Genomic DNA, 15,712 nt, shown 5'->3' with positions numbered 1-15,712 from the left:
AGGAAATGATTTACTATAGGAAACTTCACTAAAATTGCAAAGTAAATCAAACATATTTAAAGTGACTATCTGAACAATATCAACTGTTTTAGTATAGTTGCTTCCTCCCTGCTAAAACAAGATCAGCACACCACATATATTGTTTCTGTTATTTGGGCTGATTTCAGGTGTTGCCACCACTCCCCATATGTTCAGAGGCACATGTTACCAATTCTTCCAAGCTACATAGGAAGTGGATTGGACTGTGAAAGACCAATCTAAATGGTGTTTGCATTTTGACAAATTTGTAGGGCAATACAATATCTCAGAGAGGAGGTCAGGTCTCCTGCTCCCCTGGTGCATTCACTATAGTTGCCCTTTTCCCCTGCTTTTTAAAGTTTGATAGAAATATCTGTTAGGTACGTTCTTAAACCGCAAAGTTTTTTGCCTATTGGTGAATTTCCCTGCTTTTACTCTGGGAGGTAAGAAATGGGATCCTGTGCAAGTTTGCTGAGAATGGATTTATAATTTGCATGCTTATTGAGTTCAGTGGAATTTACTCCCCTGCAATCATGCTTAGGATAGATGAAACTGGCCACAGGGAATGGGGAGGGGAGCAGGCAGAAAGGGGGAGGAGGAGGGAAGGTTTGATCATTTGCATGTTTATTGAGTTCAGTGGGATTTATTCCTGTGCAATTATGCTTAGGATAGGTAAAACTGACCATGGGGAGGGAAGCCTGGAGCGGGCAGGGGAGGAGGAAAAAGGAAGAGGTGAGGAGAGGAAGAAGGGAGGAGGAAAGGAGAGGAGAGGGAAAAGGTAGGTCTGATCATTTGCATGGTTATTGAGTTCAATGGGATTTACTCCTGGACAATCATGGCTAGGATAGGTAAAACTGACCATGGGGGAGGAGGAGGGAGGAGGGGAGGAGAAGGGGAAGGAGGGGATGGAAGGGGATGGGGAGGGGAAGGGAGGGGTGAAGGAAGGGAGAGGGAAGGGGCAAGAGGGAGGGCAGAGGAGGGAGGAGGAGGGGAGGGCAGGTTTGATCATTTGCATGCTTTTTGAATTCATTGGGATTTACTTCTGTGCAAATAAGTTTAGCATAGGTGAAACTGACCTGGGGGAGCGGTGGAGGGAGGAGGAGGACAGGAAGGGAAGGGGAGAGAGAAGGTCGGAGATTGGGTGGGTGGGCACTGGGCAGAGGGAAGCTCCTTTCCTTTCCAAAAAGAAAACATTGGGAACAGTATCATTCTTTTTCAGGGTTTCCCCCACCTTTTTATTCTACAGCAGGCACATGTAGCCTCCCACCCAAATTTGAACCAAAGCTGTCCCTCGCCACATCCACACCAGGCTGTTATTTCCCTTTAGATAGTCATGGCCTCTCCCAAAGAATCCTGGGAAGTGTAATCAGTGAAGGGTGCTGAGAGTTGCTAGGAGACGCCCTGTTCCCCTCACAGAGTTTTAATCAGAGCGGCTGACTGTTAAACCACCATGGCCACTAGAGCTCTGTCAGGGGAATAGAAGTCTCCTCTCAGGACCCTTCACAAACTACACTTCCCAGGATTCTCTGGGGAAAGCCATGACTGCCTCAAGTGAAATCAGAGTCTGGTGTGGGTGTGGCTCCCTGATTAGCCAAAGGAAGCAGATGTGAGTCTGGCTTTTAGAGCACTGACAGTTAGTTCTTACTGAGCATACCCCAGCTTATCATTGACTCCAATGCTATATTTCTTAAATTAATTAAAAATCGGCCAAGCATTTTTTCATCTTTTAAACTGCAGAAGATGAAGGTCAGAGTATGGGGCAAGGTCAGTAGTAGGATTACAGGTACTCTGTGAACATGGCTGATTTTTAATTAATTTCAAAAGATTATGAGAACTCTGACAAAAAAGATTCGAAAGGGGTCTGTTTTTCCTCTCAATTTACAATTTGAACTCTTGGTTCTCTCTGACTTTTTTGTATACCACCATGAAAATTGAGAGTGTTGTTAAGTAAGCATTTCTGAGTTTAGGACTATAAGTTTTGTAAGGTTTTGTTTTGAAATGAGCTTATGGGAAGGATCAGAATGGCATGGGGGTATTTTCAATTTAACATCGTGGAATGCGAAAAATCCATGCTGACTATAGTAAATTTCCATTATAGTGTATAATGGTAACAACTCTCTATGCACTTCTTGGTTGTTGCACACTTTCCAGTAATCAATAAAACTATTCGAATTATTAAATAAAAAAAATTCTTAATACCCTCTAGCCCCCTCTTACTCTTAGTATGTAGGTAAACGTCACCATAAAAAGACTTCACATCTTTTCAAAGCATTTGAGTCCATTATCACGTTCTATTTGCTGCCAATTTAACTCGTATGGTTATTAAAAGTGTACCCAGTAATTCATATGTTTGTACTGGAACTATGCTGGTGTGTAGCCTAGTAACAGCCATTGAGGAGCAAGTGTTTAGGAGCAAAAGAAAGAATCCAAATGCAGAAAATGATTAGTGGGCCAGTCACATTCCTGGTACCACTTATGTTCATAATTGCATTTAAATGTAATATTCTGATTCAGCTTCTGAGACTTCAACATAACCATATATTTAACCATTCAATTTAACCATATAACTGATTTTTTAAAAAACTTCTGCTAGGTCCTTTTCACTGTGGGGGAATGGCCAGCTCCTAGCAAAGTGACATCTGACAACTCATGAATCATAAAGAAGAGTATAACATTCAAAGTAGTTGGGAGGGAGAATAATAATAGAGCAACTTTAATACATGTTATGTTATATCACTAATTTTTCAGTTGATAAGGTTCCATTGTGGTAATTGGGCAATTGGTTGGACCTCTCCTCCCATTTTGTATGCACCAGTATATAGTCGAGTAACTTCTGAATATCTATCAAACTTATTGTATTCATACAACTAGTTGTCATCAGATTGTGTGATTAGTGCTTTGCATTGCATCCTGACTTATGCTGTGTTGTATACTTCTGATATTGTCTATTAACACTGTAGCTAATGAATGAGTTTTGATACAGCAGGCATGACCCAGAGTGAGTTGAATACATGGAAGTTCCACTAAGCACAACTTAGAACTATCCTCAATTGAGGGCCATCCCAAATGTTACCTGACAGAAAACCCAGGTTTTCTACTGAGTATATAAACCTGACAGAGATCTGCAGCCAATCCTAATTCCCTGATGAATGTACTTGTATGATGTTTTACACTGTAGAAGTATATTTCAAAATCTTGAGCCAGTCACCGTCTCTCAGCCTGACCTAGCTCACAGGGTTGTTGTGAGGATGAAATTGAGAGGGGGAGAGCCATGTACACCACTTTGAGCTCCTTGGAGGAAAGGTGAGATACAAATGTAATAAATAAATAAATACGCTGCTCTACATCATTTCAGATTTTAGAGAATAGGGACGTGCAGGCAAATGAGCTTGTTCCTGTAGCTCTGAGTCCAGCTAGTGATTTATATGTTGAGCCTGTTTACATGCTTCTTAGTTTTGAGGCATTTGTGGCATGTGGCATTTGCTGATAGCTTACCTGACTTTGCATATTAACAGCCTTTGAACTTATATTTTTGTTTCAGTTTTTAAAAAGAAATGACTCAGGCAAATCATATAGGAGACATTGATTCTGCATTAAATTGCAGTCATTTTTACTTGCACGTTAAAAGTTAATCACATTTCACTTTCTGCAACTGTATCTAGTTTTATGACACCTTTTGCCTTTTTCCCCCCTGAATCAGCGAATGGTGATTATATTTCTTAGCAAATGAACTGCAGGGTATGGGAAGTAAATATGAAGATTGCTTCAAAGCTCTGAAAACACTGCTTGTTTTCTTATGACATAAGCATCCTCCCCCCTCCTCCTGATATTGATCCTCAAGTTTCTGCCTAACTGCATAATCCTGTTCTGCATTCTATTTCTTGATCATACTAAGAGTGTAGTGATAGCTCAGAAACTAACTTGTCTAAGTGTGTGTGCACCCATGTATTATATGGTTTAGGTCTGAGTATCATAGACAGCCAGTGTGGTGTAGTGGTTAGAGTGTTGGACTAGGACCTGGGAGACCAGGGTTTGAATCCCCACACAGCCATGAAGCTCACTGGGTGATTTTGGGCCAGTCACTGCCTCTCAGCCTCAGAGGAAGGCAATGGTAAACCACCTCTGAATATTGCTTACCATGAAAACCCTATTCATAGGGTTGCCATAAGTTGGGAGCTACTTGAAGGCAGTCCATTTCATTTTCATCTTAGAAAAGGACTGAAGCTCAGTGGTAGAGGATCTACTTCGCATGCAGGTCTGCCACATCTCCATACAGGGCCGGGAAACACTTCTTGTGGAATCCCTGAGATAAGTTGCTAGTCAGTGTATTCTTTAACCTTTGCTCTCCAAATGTTGTTGGAGTCCAACTACCAGGATCAGAGGGGTTATAGTCCAACATCATCTGGGGACCCAAGCATGAAAAACACTGCTAGATGGCTGAAAAATACCGAGCTATATTGACCAATGGAATCCCTTTCTCAGGGATATACCCCACACATTAAGATTGCTTGATCAGGTAGAGTAGCTCTAGGCTAGGGGCTGAGGAATTCTCCTTGAGGTCAGCTTGACCCACTTCCTTTCTTCAGCTTGATGGGGGGATAAATTTATACTTATTTTGTCCTGCCTTTTGCACATGAGCTCGCCTGATATTTTTGGAGTTTTGTTTTATTTGCTTTCATCTTTTTTTCCCCTTTTTCCTTTTTGGTTACTTCTAAATTAAATAAATAAATAATAAATAATGCTAGAATAAGAATGCTGAGTATTTTTGCAGGGGGGAAATTCTCTACAGTATATCAGTGGTTCCCAAACTTCCCCCCCCCATGGACCACTTGAAAATTGCTGATGGTCTTGGCAGATCATTTAATGGTTTTTCTGCCAGATGTCTCAGTTGTCATGTGCTGTGCTAGATGCTGTATGATTTTTAATTGTATTTCTATTGATTCTTTTATTTCTTATATATTGTATTTTACCGTTTTACCATTTTCAATCCATAGAACTGGAAATAAAAGAAACAATAAAAATACAACTAAAAATCAATATGAATATTTAATGCAGACATGCCACGGACCACCTCAATGAAGCGGGCGGACCACAGTTTCGGAACCCCTGCGCTACTCATTGCAAAGGTAAGGCGATGTCGGTGCAGGCTCTCTCAGCCAGCCCCAAACTGCGCCCTCTGGAGTTAGGTTTCAAGGAACTCTGGCAGTGCATAGGTCGAAGTGAGACCAGCTATGGTCTCACTTACTGCTTGTCTTTTCTCGTCAACTTCAAAAAGGGGAAAGCAAGACCATGTGCTCGCGTGTCATTCCCCCTTCTGTTGAGAAGGAAAGGATAACAGGATGAAATCGACACAGCCCTGTCTGGACATAATGGCTCCTTTCGCAGAGGCAGCCAGGTAAGGCGGGAGCCCGGGAGAAAACGATTTCCACACGAACTGCCAGGCGCGTGGAAGAAGGGCGGATGAGAAGACGAAGAAGACCGTTTTCTCCCCCTGGCCCCAACCTTTTGCGTTCGGTTAAGTGCAGGCGAATACCTGAGCATTATCAGGAGACCTCCATCCCCAGCCCGTGCACGTTCCCGAGGATCGCAGCGCCCCGGTGGCGGGCAGAAAGATCTAATGCTCGCTCAGACTCCTTCTACCCCGAAGAGAGCCGAATGTCTTGCGGGGCTGGATGGACGGAGGTCTCCCCTCACCGGGGCTGTGCCTGCTCCAACACTTGGTGCTTGGCCGATTCTTTTTGGCTTGGTGGACGGGGAGATGCCCAGCCAAGCGCCATAGTGGCACAGCCCCCCCCCCAGCCACTGCCAGCCAAGCTGTCTTCACGGGGAACCCTGCTGCGTGGCTGGGGATTCAGCTTACTCTCTTTCTTCCGCTCTGCCGCACCCACTTTTCCCATGGCAGGTGTCTCTTTCCTCTGCCTTCAGCACCAATGACGGCAGAGCGCGAGGCGCCGGAGGGCTTGTTGACAGGGACCGTGCCCCGCGCGCCTTCCAATCCCGCAACTGCCTCCCAACTCAGGGGGAGATACCTCCCTGAAGCTCCCGATCCCACCTAGCACCATCCCAGCCCCCTGAGAAAATCCAGTCGATCCTCTACGTCAGCCCATGGTGTTTCTTTTCCCAGTCTGACGCCCAGTCTGTCAATTTCCTCCCGCCCTAGACAGGGCGGATTTCTCCTGCCCTCTTGGCTACTACAGCTCCCCGCAAAGTCTCTCACCCCCAGTCGGTTAGGTCCTGAAGAGCGCCGAAGCCCTGTAGCGTGCGGATCTGGGGCTGAGCGACTCTCCCGTCAGCGCTGGATTGAAAAGCTCAGGGGGGAACCGCACCAGCCCAAAGGGTAGGCAAGCTATACTACGGAGGGTTTCTAGAAGTACTCGAGAAACGCCCACAACCTGACACCACAGTGCTTTAAGTCGTCGCGACTGAGAGTTGAGCCGGTCCAGGCGAGTCTGAGCGGATCCCCATCCCGCCTTGGTCCAGAGTTCGAAGGGCTGACGGGTACTTACAATTTCCCCTTCGATCTCGGGAGCCGGGTGGAAATCTTTGCTTTGCTCACATCCGTTAGCATCGGGCTCTTCAGCCGGGGACGGCAGCTCGCCAGCCATGCGCATGCGTCTCCTGCTTGTCTGGGAAGCTCGGTTCCTCGAAGCGTCCGCACGCGGGCTTGACTCGGTCCCCCTCCTTCCCCCTGTCTTTTCGGTCACCAAAATGTCCCAGGTCTCCACCCCACCCCCCGTGCCTTGCTAAGCGGCGGGAAAGAGACAGACCGGGGGTGCCGAGAAATGACACCTCGGGGACTCCAGAGCGCCCTTCGCCGAGGCAGTGGCCGCTTGCCTCCTTTTCCCTGATGCAGGACCCTGGACAGCTCCAGGAAAACCACTCAAAGGGACGGGCTCTTTGCCGGGCTGCTGTTCCCTTCCCCTCGAAGGCTCTCCCCCCTCCGCCTCCTCCCGCGCCCGGAGCAGCAGCACCCTGGCTGTTGAAAACACCACACAGGCACGTGCCCGCGCGAATGCCAGCCCAGGCAGTTGACATCTGGAGCAATAAACATCTGCAACAAACACATTGTAAAAACAGATTGGAAGGAGGAGAGGGGGACGGGGAGGGGAGGGGAAGGGGGCGGCTCCAACTTCTGTTTAGATCTCCCTCCCGGAGGAGAAACAGAGGGATAAACAAGCATGTTTGTGTAAGAGAAAAAGAGAAGGGGGGAGCCTTGCTGCTATTTGTTTTGCTATATGATTGCCCTATCACAATCTTTCGCTTTCTTACCTCTAGATCGCCTTTATTGTAAGACACTTAAACTGACTGCAGAAAGCTGACTGACGTCTCCACTCTCTAAACTTCATCCGGATTATTATTATTATTATTATTATTATTATTATTATTAACTGTAGAAGGGATAAATTGGATCTCGAGAAAGCCTTGTCCCGGAGTGTGAGCAGGCTTCCACGATCAACCTAATCCTGATTTTCTAATCCGGTAAATTGGAAGCACACAGAAAAATCTCAAATCGCGGTTAGAAGGGAAATTCCTGTCCCAGATTTGTTTGCAGGGAAGAGGCGGGCAAGCGTCTTGCAAATAAAGCGTTTAGGTTGTAAAGGTCCGATATGAGCTGGTTGCCCCCCCCACTTCTTGGCTCGCGCTCAGAGGGCGAAGCAATGTTTCCCCCTGAAACTGAAATTGATCAGATGCGTAAATAACCTTCGCGTCACTTCCTCCTGCTTCTCAGGAGCTTGAATCAGGGTTCCCTGGTTACCGGGAGGAGAGCGCGTTCATAAATACAGCCGCCGTAATCATGACAATTCGTATCCTGTTTTGATTGGCTCAGAAACCCGAGATTCATAGCAGAAAAAGATACCTTCGTCAGTTTCCCATCTCAACCACCACGCAGATCGAGCTCAGTGGATGGAGCCAATGCTTCCTACTCTCACACCTCCTAAATCAGAAGTCGCACTGGCCTTCCAGCTCAGGACCGGCAGGTTTCAAGGCTGTCCCCATAAGTCAGTTGCTTGTAATCGAGGACTTATTACAAACACATTTAGGATCCGGGTGTCATTGTCATTGCTGTGCCCCTCTGTACACTTTTATTCCATGCCACCGTTTTTTAAAAAAAAAAATGTTTCCAGAAACAGGGTTTGAGTGAAGTAGCAAAAGACAAGAGTGCCTTTGAGCATGCCCTTTGCCTTACATCTGAGTAACACAAAGCATGACAAAACATCTGGGATAAATGGGAGGCCTTCAGTGATGGAGAGAAGGGCTGGATTTGAGCCAGGGGACAGTCCCAGAACCTGGTTTACAGTGAAAGGGGCCTATCCTTTAACTTAAAGAGTCTCTGAGCATGTGCAGAGAAACTTTAGCACTTTACTGAGGCAGATTCACATATAGCTCCAGCATGTACACAGATGGGAGTGCAGTGCAACAGCAAGCATTGGGCTCCTGACCCACCTTCACATCTATAATCTTGATTCTATGTCAATGCAAGCAGGCCTCGTGGATCAGCCAGTTACAGTGAATGGATTGCATGAGCATAAGGAAATGTACTCATGAAGAACAATGTGCATGCATGGCCCTAGATCACATTCAAGGTGTTCTGTATGGTGAGGAAAGGCACACAAGCCTGAAGTTTGCTTCTGCATCTCATTGTATGTACATGCAACTTGTATGCCAAGATTATGTGTGAGACTTGACAGTCAGTCATTGCAGCCAGATCCATGCAGCTAGGATTTGGTTGAGGCCAGAGGCCCAATTACAGACCTGCCTGAGCACCATCAGCTTTCTGTTTTTGAAAATAAGCCATTGGCCCCTCCATGTTCAGGAGCTGGATACCTCTGAACACAAAAAGTGTTTGAGGATAAACAAAGGTGATGGCTGTTGCCTTCATGTCTCAGAAGCTTCTGGCTGGCCACCATTGGGGTTAGAATGCTGGATTAGAAAGTTTCGTTTCATATGTTCCTATGGGTATGATTTCCAGAAAGCACTGTGCCCTGATGCTTTTCTATTTAGAATCAAACTGTTGCACACAGCCTCCTTGCAAGAGGAAAATCAATTGTCAATGAACTGCTCCTATTCTCCCCAGGGAGATTCCTGTCTGAGCAAGTGTTACTCACATCACTGTGTTGTTTTGGGACAGTTCTGTGTTTCCTGAATGCTGCTTCCTTACATTTAGAATGTCTTTGGGGCTCTGAGGAGACACAATCGTATAAGGCCAGCTCTGCCAAGAGGCTTCCTAGTAAGGCTTCGAGTGGACCCAGTGCTGCCGCTTCCCTCCAGAGCAGAGTCCCTGTTTGGAAGGGTGAAATATTAGAGAAAGGGGCAGCTGGCAGGAATGGAAGGAGTGAGTGAGAAGCCAGAGGCTGAAAGGGCGGCCTGGAGAAGAGAGAGAAGCTGGGACAAAAGACAGAAAGTGACTGGAGAATCTAGAGAGTTGGGTGAAACCATGAAGGGACAGAGCAAGGAAGAAAAGAGAGAAAGATGCTCAAACTAGCCTGATCTAAGTTGTTTGACTTTAGCAGTGCAATCCTAACCAGAAATAAGCCCTCTATTGAATTCAATGGGGCTCATTTCTAGGTAAATGAGGTTAGGATTGCTGTCTAAGGCAGTGTACACATCATAGAGTTAAAACACATTGTGCCTCCAAGAATCCCGGGAACTACTTTTTTTGTGGGGGTGGATGTGCTTTAAATGTATGGGGTGTGTGTGTAGCCTAAGTCATAAGCATTCTGGCCTAAGTGTTGGATTAGCATACAGAGGCTATCTTGGCCCTGTAGTTCTGTCAGGGTCTTTTAATTTAAGGAAGAGGGCCTGGTACTGGGAGAAGGTGTGTTTGTTTAAACAGGCATCATGTGAATAGGGATCATGACGATCCAATAATGACACTTCTCCTGATGACATCTGCATCATAGGAATTCCGCCTGCTGCTAGATGCAAGCTCTAATACTCCATTGGAAGTTCAGGAAAAGTTTCAAGAAAAAGAAGGTGCAAAATGGCCAGCCTCGTGCAGGTATTATACCTAAGATTATGCCCCTTCCTCTGCTGGTTGACCCTGCCATTGTTGCCATCTGTTGGACATATGGCTGGTTTGATCTGAAAGTATACAGGCATGTGGGCTGGTGTGATTGTAGTTCACTGAAAACCACCAAAGGAGCCCTGTGCAGATGTATCCAAACTGTTGACAGAATGCCCAGTCCCAACTGCAGTGCAAATGTTTATTGTATTACGCATTAGAAGGACAGATAGCCATTGCCATGTGTTTCAATATGTTTTTTTTAACTTCTTGTTAGAGCAGTATGACATTGGAGCCAATTAGCTAGGGAGGTGGTGGGCTCTCCAACACTGGAGCCACCTGTCGGGTATGCTTTAAGTTGGATTCCTGCATTGAACAGGGAGCTGGACTCAATGGCCTTAGCGGGCCCTTTCAATTCTACTATTCTATGATTCTATGATAAGTGGCATTCAATGTGCAAGCATTGTATTATTCCCCAAAGACATAAAACCTCTCAAGTTTCCAATTGTTTTATACTTCAATCCAGTGTTAATCCAGATTGGAAAGTTTTCATGTCTTGTCATTTTTAGAGCACCCCAAGATCCCTGCCTGTATAGAAAGTTCCCAACATATATTGATTCACAATATCTCTCTGAGACTTTTGCATATTTTTGAGCTAATGTATCTATGTTTTAGTTGAACAATTTTCATATTTTGTCACTTTCAGAGCACACCAAGACCTGCTCCCCATCCAACAGATTGTTCCATGGCTTCAAACAATTTGATAAGAAATGCAATGCAATTCAACGCTTTTGTCAGTTTCAGGACTCCATCCTATAAGAAACAAATGGAAGAAAGGAAGCAAAAGTATTTTAATTCATTTCTTGTAGAAAAATAAATTAGAAATTAATGCATGTCCCTAGTGGCCATAATGTGAATAGCTACCCTCTTTATGTCTTTCCAATCATGGTAGGACAATCCATGCTAGCACTTTGTAGATGTGTTGGTGGAACACAGATTATGTGCATGTAATGAAGAAAATGTCAGGACAGGATCTGGGGAAGCACTATCTGCATGTGATGAGGAAGTAGGACAGGGAGAGTGGTGGTGTGCCTGGGTTAAATTATCATGTGGAGTCTGTTTCTTGCTTAATGCCCGTAACATATGGACCTTCCCTAAGTTGATCTGCCTAACCCATGGCAGATTCCATGGGTTTCCCATGGAAGATAGTATGTGTTACAGTTCATATTGATTGTGATATAAAGATAGTTGATATATATGCAAGAAATATGCACTGATCTGTCTCTGGAACATTTTTCAAACATCAATTTCATTTATATCATAATAATTGTAAAATTGGGCATTGGGTTTCCTTGACTCTGAGGAGACTTCTTCACTTCCCAAACCTGCTCTTTATTTCGGTCTATGCTGCCAATGGATAATAATGAAATGTGCACCTGTGTTTCTGAAAGCACTGTTAGGATGCATTACCCAGGGACGGAGGTGCTTGCTGCCAACAGTAGTTTTTCCTTATCACCAGCAACCACGTATTTGAAAGGAGATTGTTACCTTTCCCTCTAGAATGGAAAGAGCAACATGTTCTCTTCAAAGCACTTAAGCTAAAATGCCATCATTACAGTTTAGCTTGCCTGCCTGCCAAAAGGCATCCTCCAGCTTTGTTGCTCCATTGCAGCGAAGGGAGTCCTTCCAGCTTCTTTCCCATGCTGCTAAAAGGGAGATAGTATGTTATTTTTGCTTGTAGAATTAGGTTGCTATTTCCATCCTTGGAAAAAGTGAAGTTAGATCCTGGCTTGGAAAAAAAAAAGATGTCCAGTTCAGGGTTGTCTTATTCTAGTCCAACTTCATTTTTGGAGGAACCCTAAAATTAGGCTTGCGTAATGAAGCTCACTGGGTGATCTTGGGCCAGTCACTGCCTCTCAGCCTCAGAGGAAGGCAATGGTAAACCACCTCTAAATACTGCTTACCATGAAAAACCTATTCATGGGGTTGCATACGTCGGAATCAACTGAAGGCAGTCCAAGAGAAGATTGGCTTTTCATCCCTGTGTCAGTTCTTCCCTTTTATTGCAGATCATCATCATCATCATCATCAATTAATTGATTACCCGCCCTTCACCCAAATAAAGTCATAAAGATCCTTTGGCTGAAGGGAGTTAGGATGAGACACAGGTGCTTCTCTATCTGCAGAGATGAGCTTCACTGGCAGAGAGAAGGAATGTTCACTCAGCACTGGACACTCTTCCCTTCACTGGTGAAGCTATGCACATAGAAAGCTATGCCAGGGTAGATCTACAGTTGGTGGTGTCTCTGTGATGCCCCTGTATTTTTATGATTGTAAATATGGTAAGTGCAGGTTTATTAAGGTATATATGGTAAGTGGATTGAGTTAGAGGGGGAAGTACATGGGTTAGAAGGCTGGATAATGCTGTATGATGATTGGCTGAGCGTTTGAATGGCTGAAGGTATAAATGAGAGGATGACAGTTGGTTCAGGGTTCTGTTTGGTGGGGGAGTTGTTGGCGATTGGTTGTGGAGTGTGGATTGGAGTTGGTTGTGGGTTGGATTATATTTGGCTAGTATTTAGGCAGAATATATAAGACTGGAAACATAAAGAGTGACACTATATGAAACCATATGCTTGTTGAACATTTCTAAAGTAATCTTGTTATTTCCTGGTGTTATCAAATAAATACTTTTATTGGTTTACCTAAAGCCTGATCCTTGGCTGGGGATTCACAGACCAGAAGGGAGGGCAGGGTATTTACCAAGGCGGAGAAACAGTATCAAATGGTGGCAGCAGTGAAGAGATAGTGTATCATCAAGTATCCAGGGCAACCCAGGGCTGTATGCTTTATAGACAAAGATACAGGGGGGTTGTGGACGGCAAGGGCACCCAGACACAAAGTAACAATAAGCCATAGGGAGACAAGGCGAAGTCTCTAGCAGTATTGTTTACAGGGAGTGGCTGGTGGTGCTGCCTAGGAGTGGGATCTTGTGAGATCTGTGCTAGGGTGAGCTAAAGAAAAAATAAAAACTATGTTTCTCCCTGGTGGTAGCTACGGGTGGGAGCCTGACAGGTGGTGCCAGGGGAGGAACATTACAGTCTCCACCTTTGGTAGCTGAGATTAGGCCCTGAAAGGGGGCAAATCACAGAATCATAGAATAGTAGAGTTGGAAGGTTCCTATGAGGCCATTGACTCCAAGCCCCTGCTCAATGTAGGAATCCAACTTAAAGCATACTCGACGGGTGGCTGTCCAGCTGTCTCTCTCACCTGTAGTGGAGAGTTCACCACCTCCCTAGGTAATTGGTTCCAATTTCATACTGGTCTAACAGGAAGCGACCTTATGTCTATTGGATTCAAAGCCCCTTCATTTCTCTAAGAAGTCCCAGGTTTGGGCTAAAAAGCTGGCATTCTCCATAAGTTTCAGTATGGGAAATCTTTACAAAAAAGAGATCCACTGTGGCAAAATCAAAGAAGAAAAACATTGCCCACACAAACATCCCTAGTGATGGATGAACTTCACTCTCCCCGACCCCAGTTAAGATTGATCTGTTAGAAATTAAATGTATTTTTTATCAAATTAGTCACCTATTATATTCTACATCAATTATATTCTATATCTTAATTACCTGACGTGATTAAAAAGGTAAAGGTGTCCCGGCACTTATAGTGCAAGTTGTTTCCGACTCTTAGGGTGACATCTTGCAATGTTTACTAGGCAGACCGTATATATGGGGTGGGATTGCCAGTTCCGTCCCTGGCCTTTCTTTATCCCCCAGCATATGCCGGGTACTCATTTTACTGACCACGGATGGATGGAAGGCTGAGTGGACCTCGGCCCCTTTTATTTATTTTATTTTAATTTATTAATTTTATTAAATTTCTATACCGCCCCATAGCCGAAGCTCTCTGGGCGGTGCACAAATTAAGACTTCCATCTACAATTAAAACATATATTAAACAATTTAAAACTACATCCAAAATTTCAAAAATTTAAACATGTTAAAACAGACTAAAACACATACTAAAATACTAAGATACTAAAATGATACTAAAATGCCTGGGAGAAGAGGAAAGTTTTAACCTGGCGCCGAAAAGATAGTAATGTTGGTGCCAGGCGTACCTCGTCTTTTACCGGAGATTCGACTTCCTCCTTCCGTTGGAATCGAACTCTGGCCATGAGCAGAGCTTCGGCTGTGTTACCGCCGGTTCCCACTCTACGCCATGGAGGGTCTTTGCACCACGGAGGGTCTTGGTGCCATGGAGGGTGACATGATTAATTAATCCTTAATTACCTTATCCTAAAACATTATCATTTTAATCCATCCATATTTTATTCTGCTCTTGTTTGTAGTCTACCACACATACACAAACACAAATTAAATACTTCTAGTTATGAAGATACAATACAAATATGTCTGATCAGAACATATCTAATAAAATATGCTAATTTCAAGCAGAATACTCTAACATTCATTCTCTCATATTTGAATAGATGGCATTTCTTTATCTCAGTGCTGGTTCTGTTAGGTATCTGGATTCTTCTCTCACTCACCCAAGAATTGCTGTCTATGGAACCTCCAATTACTACCAACCACCACACTTTGCATGAACTATCTCAGATGGTGTCAGGTAGGTGTCAGCCAAGCAGTCCTTGAGATCCTGGCTGAACTCACGTGGATAAATAAATTTGTATGTTTCATTTCCTGTCCAGCACGATCACTCTCACATCTCTCCTAGTTCTCTTCCTAAAAAAGAAACTCATACAAAATCTGAAGTGAAACAGTCAATCTTATTAAAATACTATGAATCGCAGGAAGCTGTAATAATATGACAAGAATATATAAGGAGGAGAGAGGGGGGATGAATGAAACTGGCAGTTTGAGAAGTGGTGGTGGGGAATACAAAAACAACCCACTGAGCATGCTTGGTGGGCATAGAATGCTGGCTGACTATTCAAGAGGGGGAAAACATGGAAGACTGGGGGCTGGGAATGGCAGTGGTGAGCGGTGCCCACTGGGACTGGCAGGGTGGAAGGTAGAAAGGCCAACAGTAGGTGGAACCAATGACAGGCCAAGGCAAGTAATTCTAGTTTTGCCCTGTCCTCCCTGTGGAGGTCTATGTGATACCCTTGTAGTGTTTGTATAATATTCATGGAAGTGTCGGTTTTGTAGGTTAAATATGGTAAGTAGAGCAAATTGGGAGGGGGGAGTACACGTGATGGAATGTTGAGGAATGCTGTGTTGTGATTGGCTGAGCATCTGGGTGGTTGAATGTATATACTGTTTGGGAGATTGGCAGTTGGTCAGGGGTTCGGTTCTGGTTTTGGGTTGAAGACAAGGAAGGGTGGATGTGTATTTAGATGGGTAGTGAGGTAGGTTTAGGACTAAAGTATATGACGTAAGAGAAACTATAATATGTTGAAGATTGTTCATATGTAACCACACACATGACAACTGAATTCAAAGTAATCTTGTTTATTTTCCCAGTGTTATTTAATAAATCTGTTTGGTTTAACAACACACCTGATCCTTGGCTGGGTTCATACAGAGGAGAAAGGTGAGCAGAGCAAAAACCAAAGCTGGACCCAGTATCTATGGTGGCAGCGGTGAATGGTTAGTGTATCAGCAGCAGGTGTCAAAAGGCAACCCAGGGCTGTAGTCTTTAAAGACAGAAAGATTTAGGTTGATG

The 15,712-nt window shown here is 44.4% G+C and overlaps 1 protein-coding gene across 1 annotated transcript in view; it reads right to left on the bottom strand.

Moving 5' to 3' along the window:
• RGS20 (regulator of G protein signaling 20) overlaps positions 1-6,623 on the bottom strand; it is a 29,989-nt gene extending 23,366 nt beyond the window's left edge. The window contains exon 1 of the mRNA XM_061601054.1: positions 6,525-6,623. Coding sequence (XP_061457038.1) covers positions 6,525-6,623 — 99 coding nt within the window. The remainder of the gene's footprint in view (positions 1-6,524) is intronic.
• Positions 6,624-15,712: the final 9,089 nt, after the last annotated feature.

The sequence above is a fragment of the Rhineura floridana genome, chromosome 1 (assembly GCF_030035675.1).
Source record: "Rhineura floridana isolate rRhiFlo1 chromosome 1, rRhiFlo1.hap2, whole genome shotgun sequence".
Classification (NCBI taxonomy): domain Eukaryota; kingdom Metazoa; phylum Chordata; class Lepidosauria; order Squamata; family Rhineuridae; genus Rhineura; species Rhineura floridana.
The sequence above is the reverse complement of the archived record's forward strand: the minus strand, read 5'-3'. Positions and strand labels throughout refer to the sequence as shown.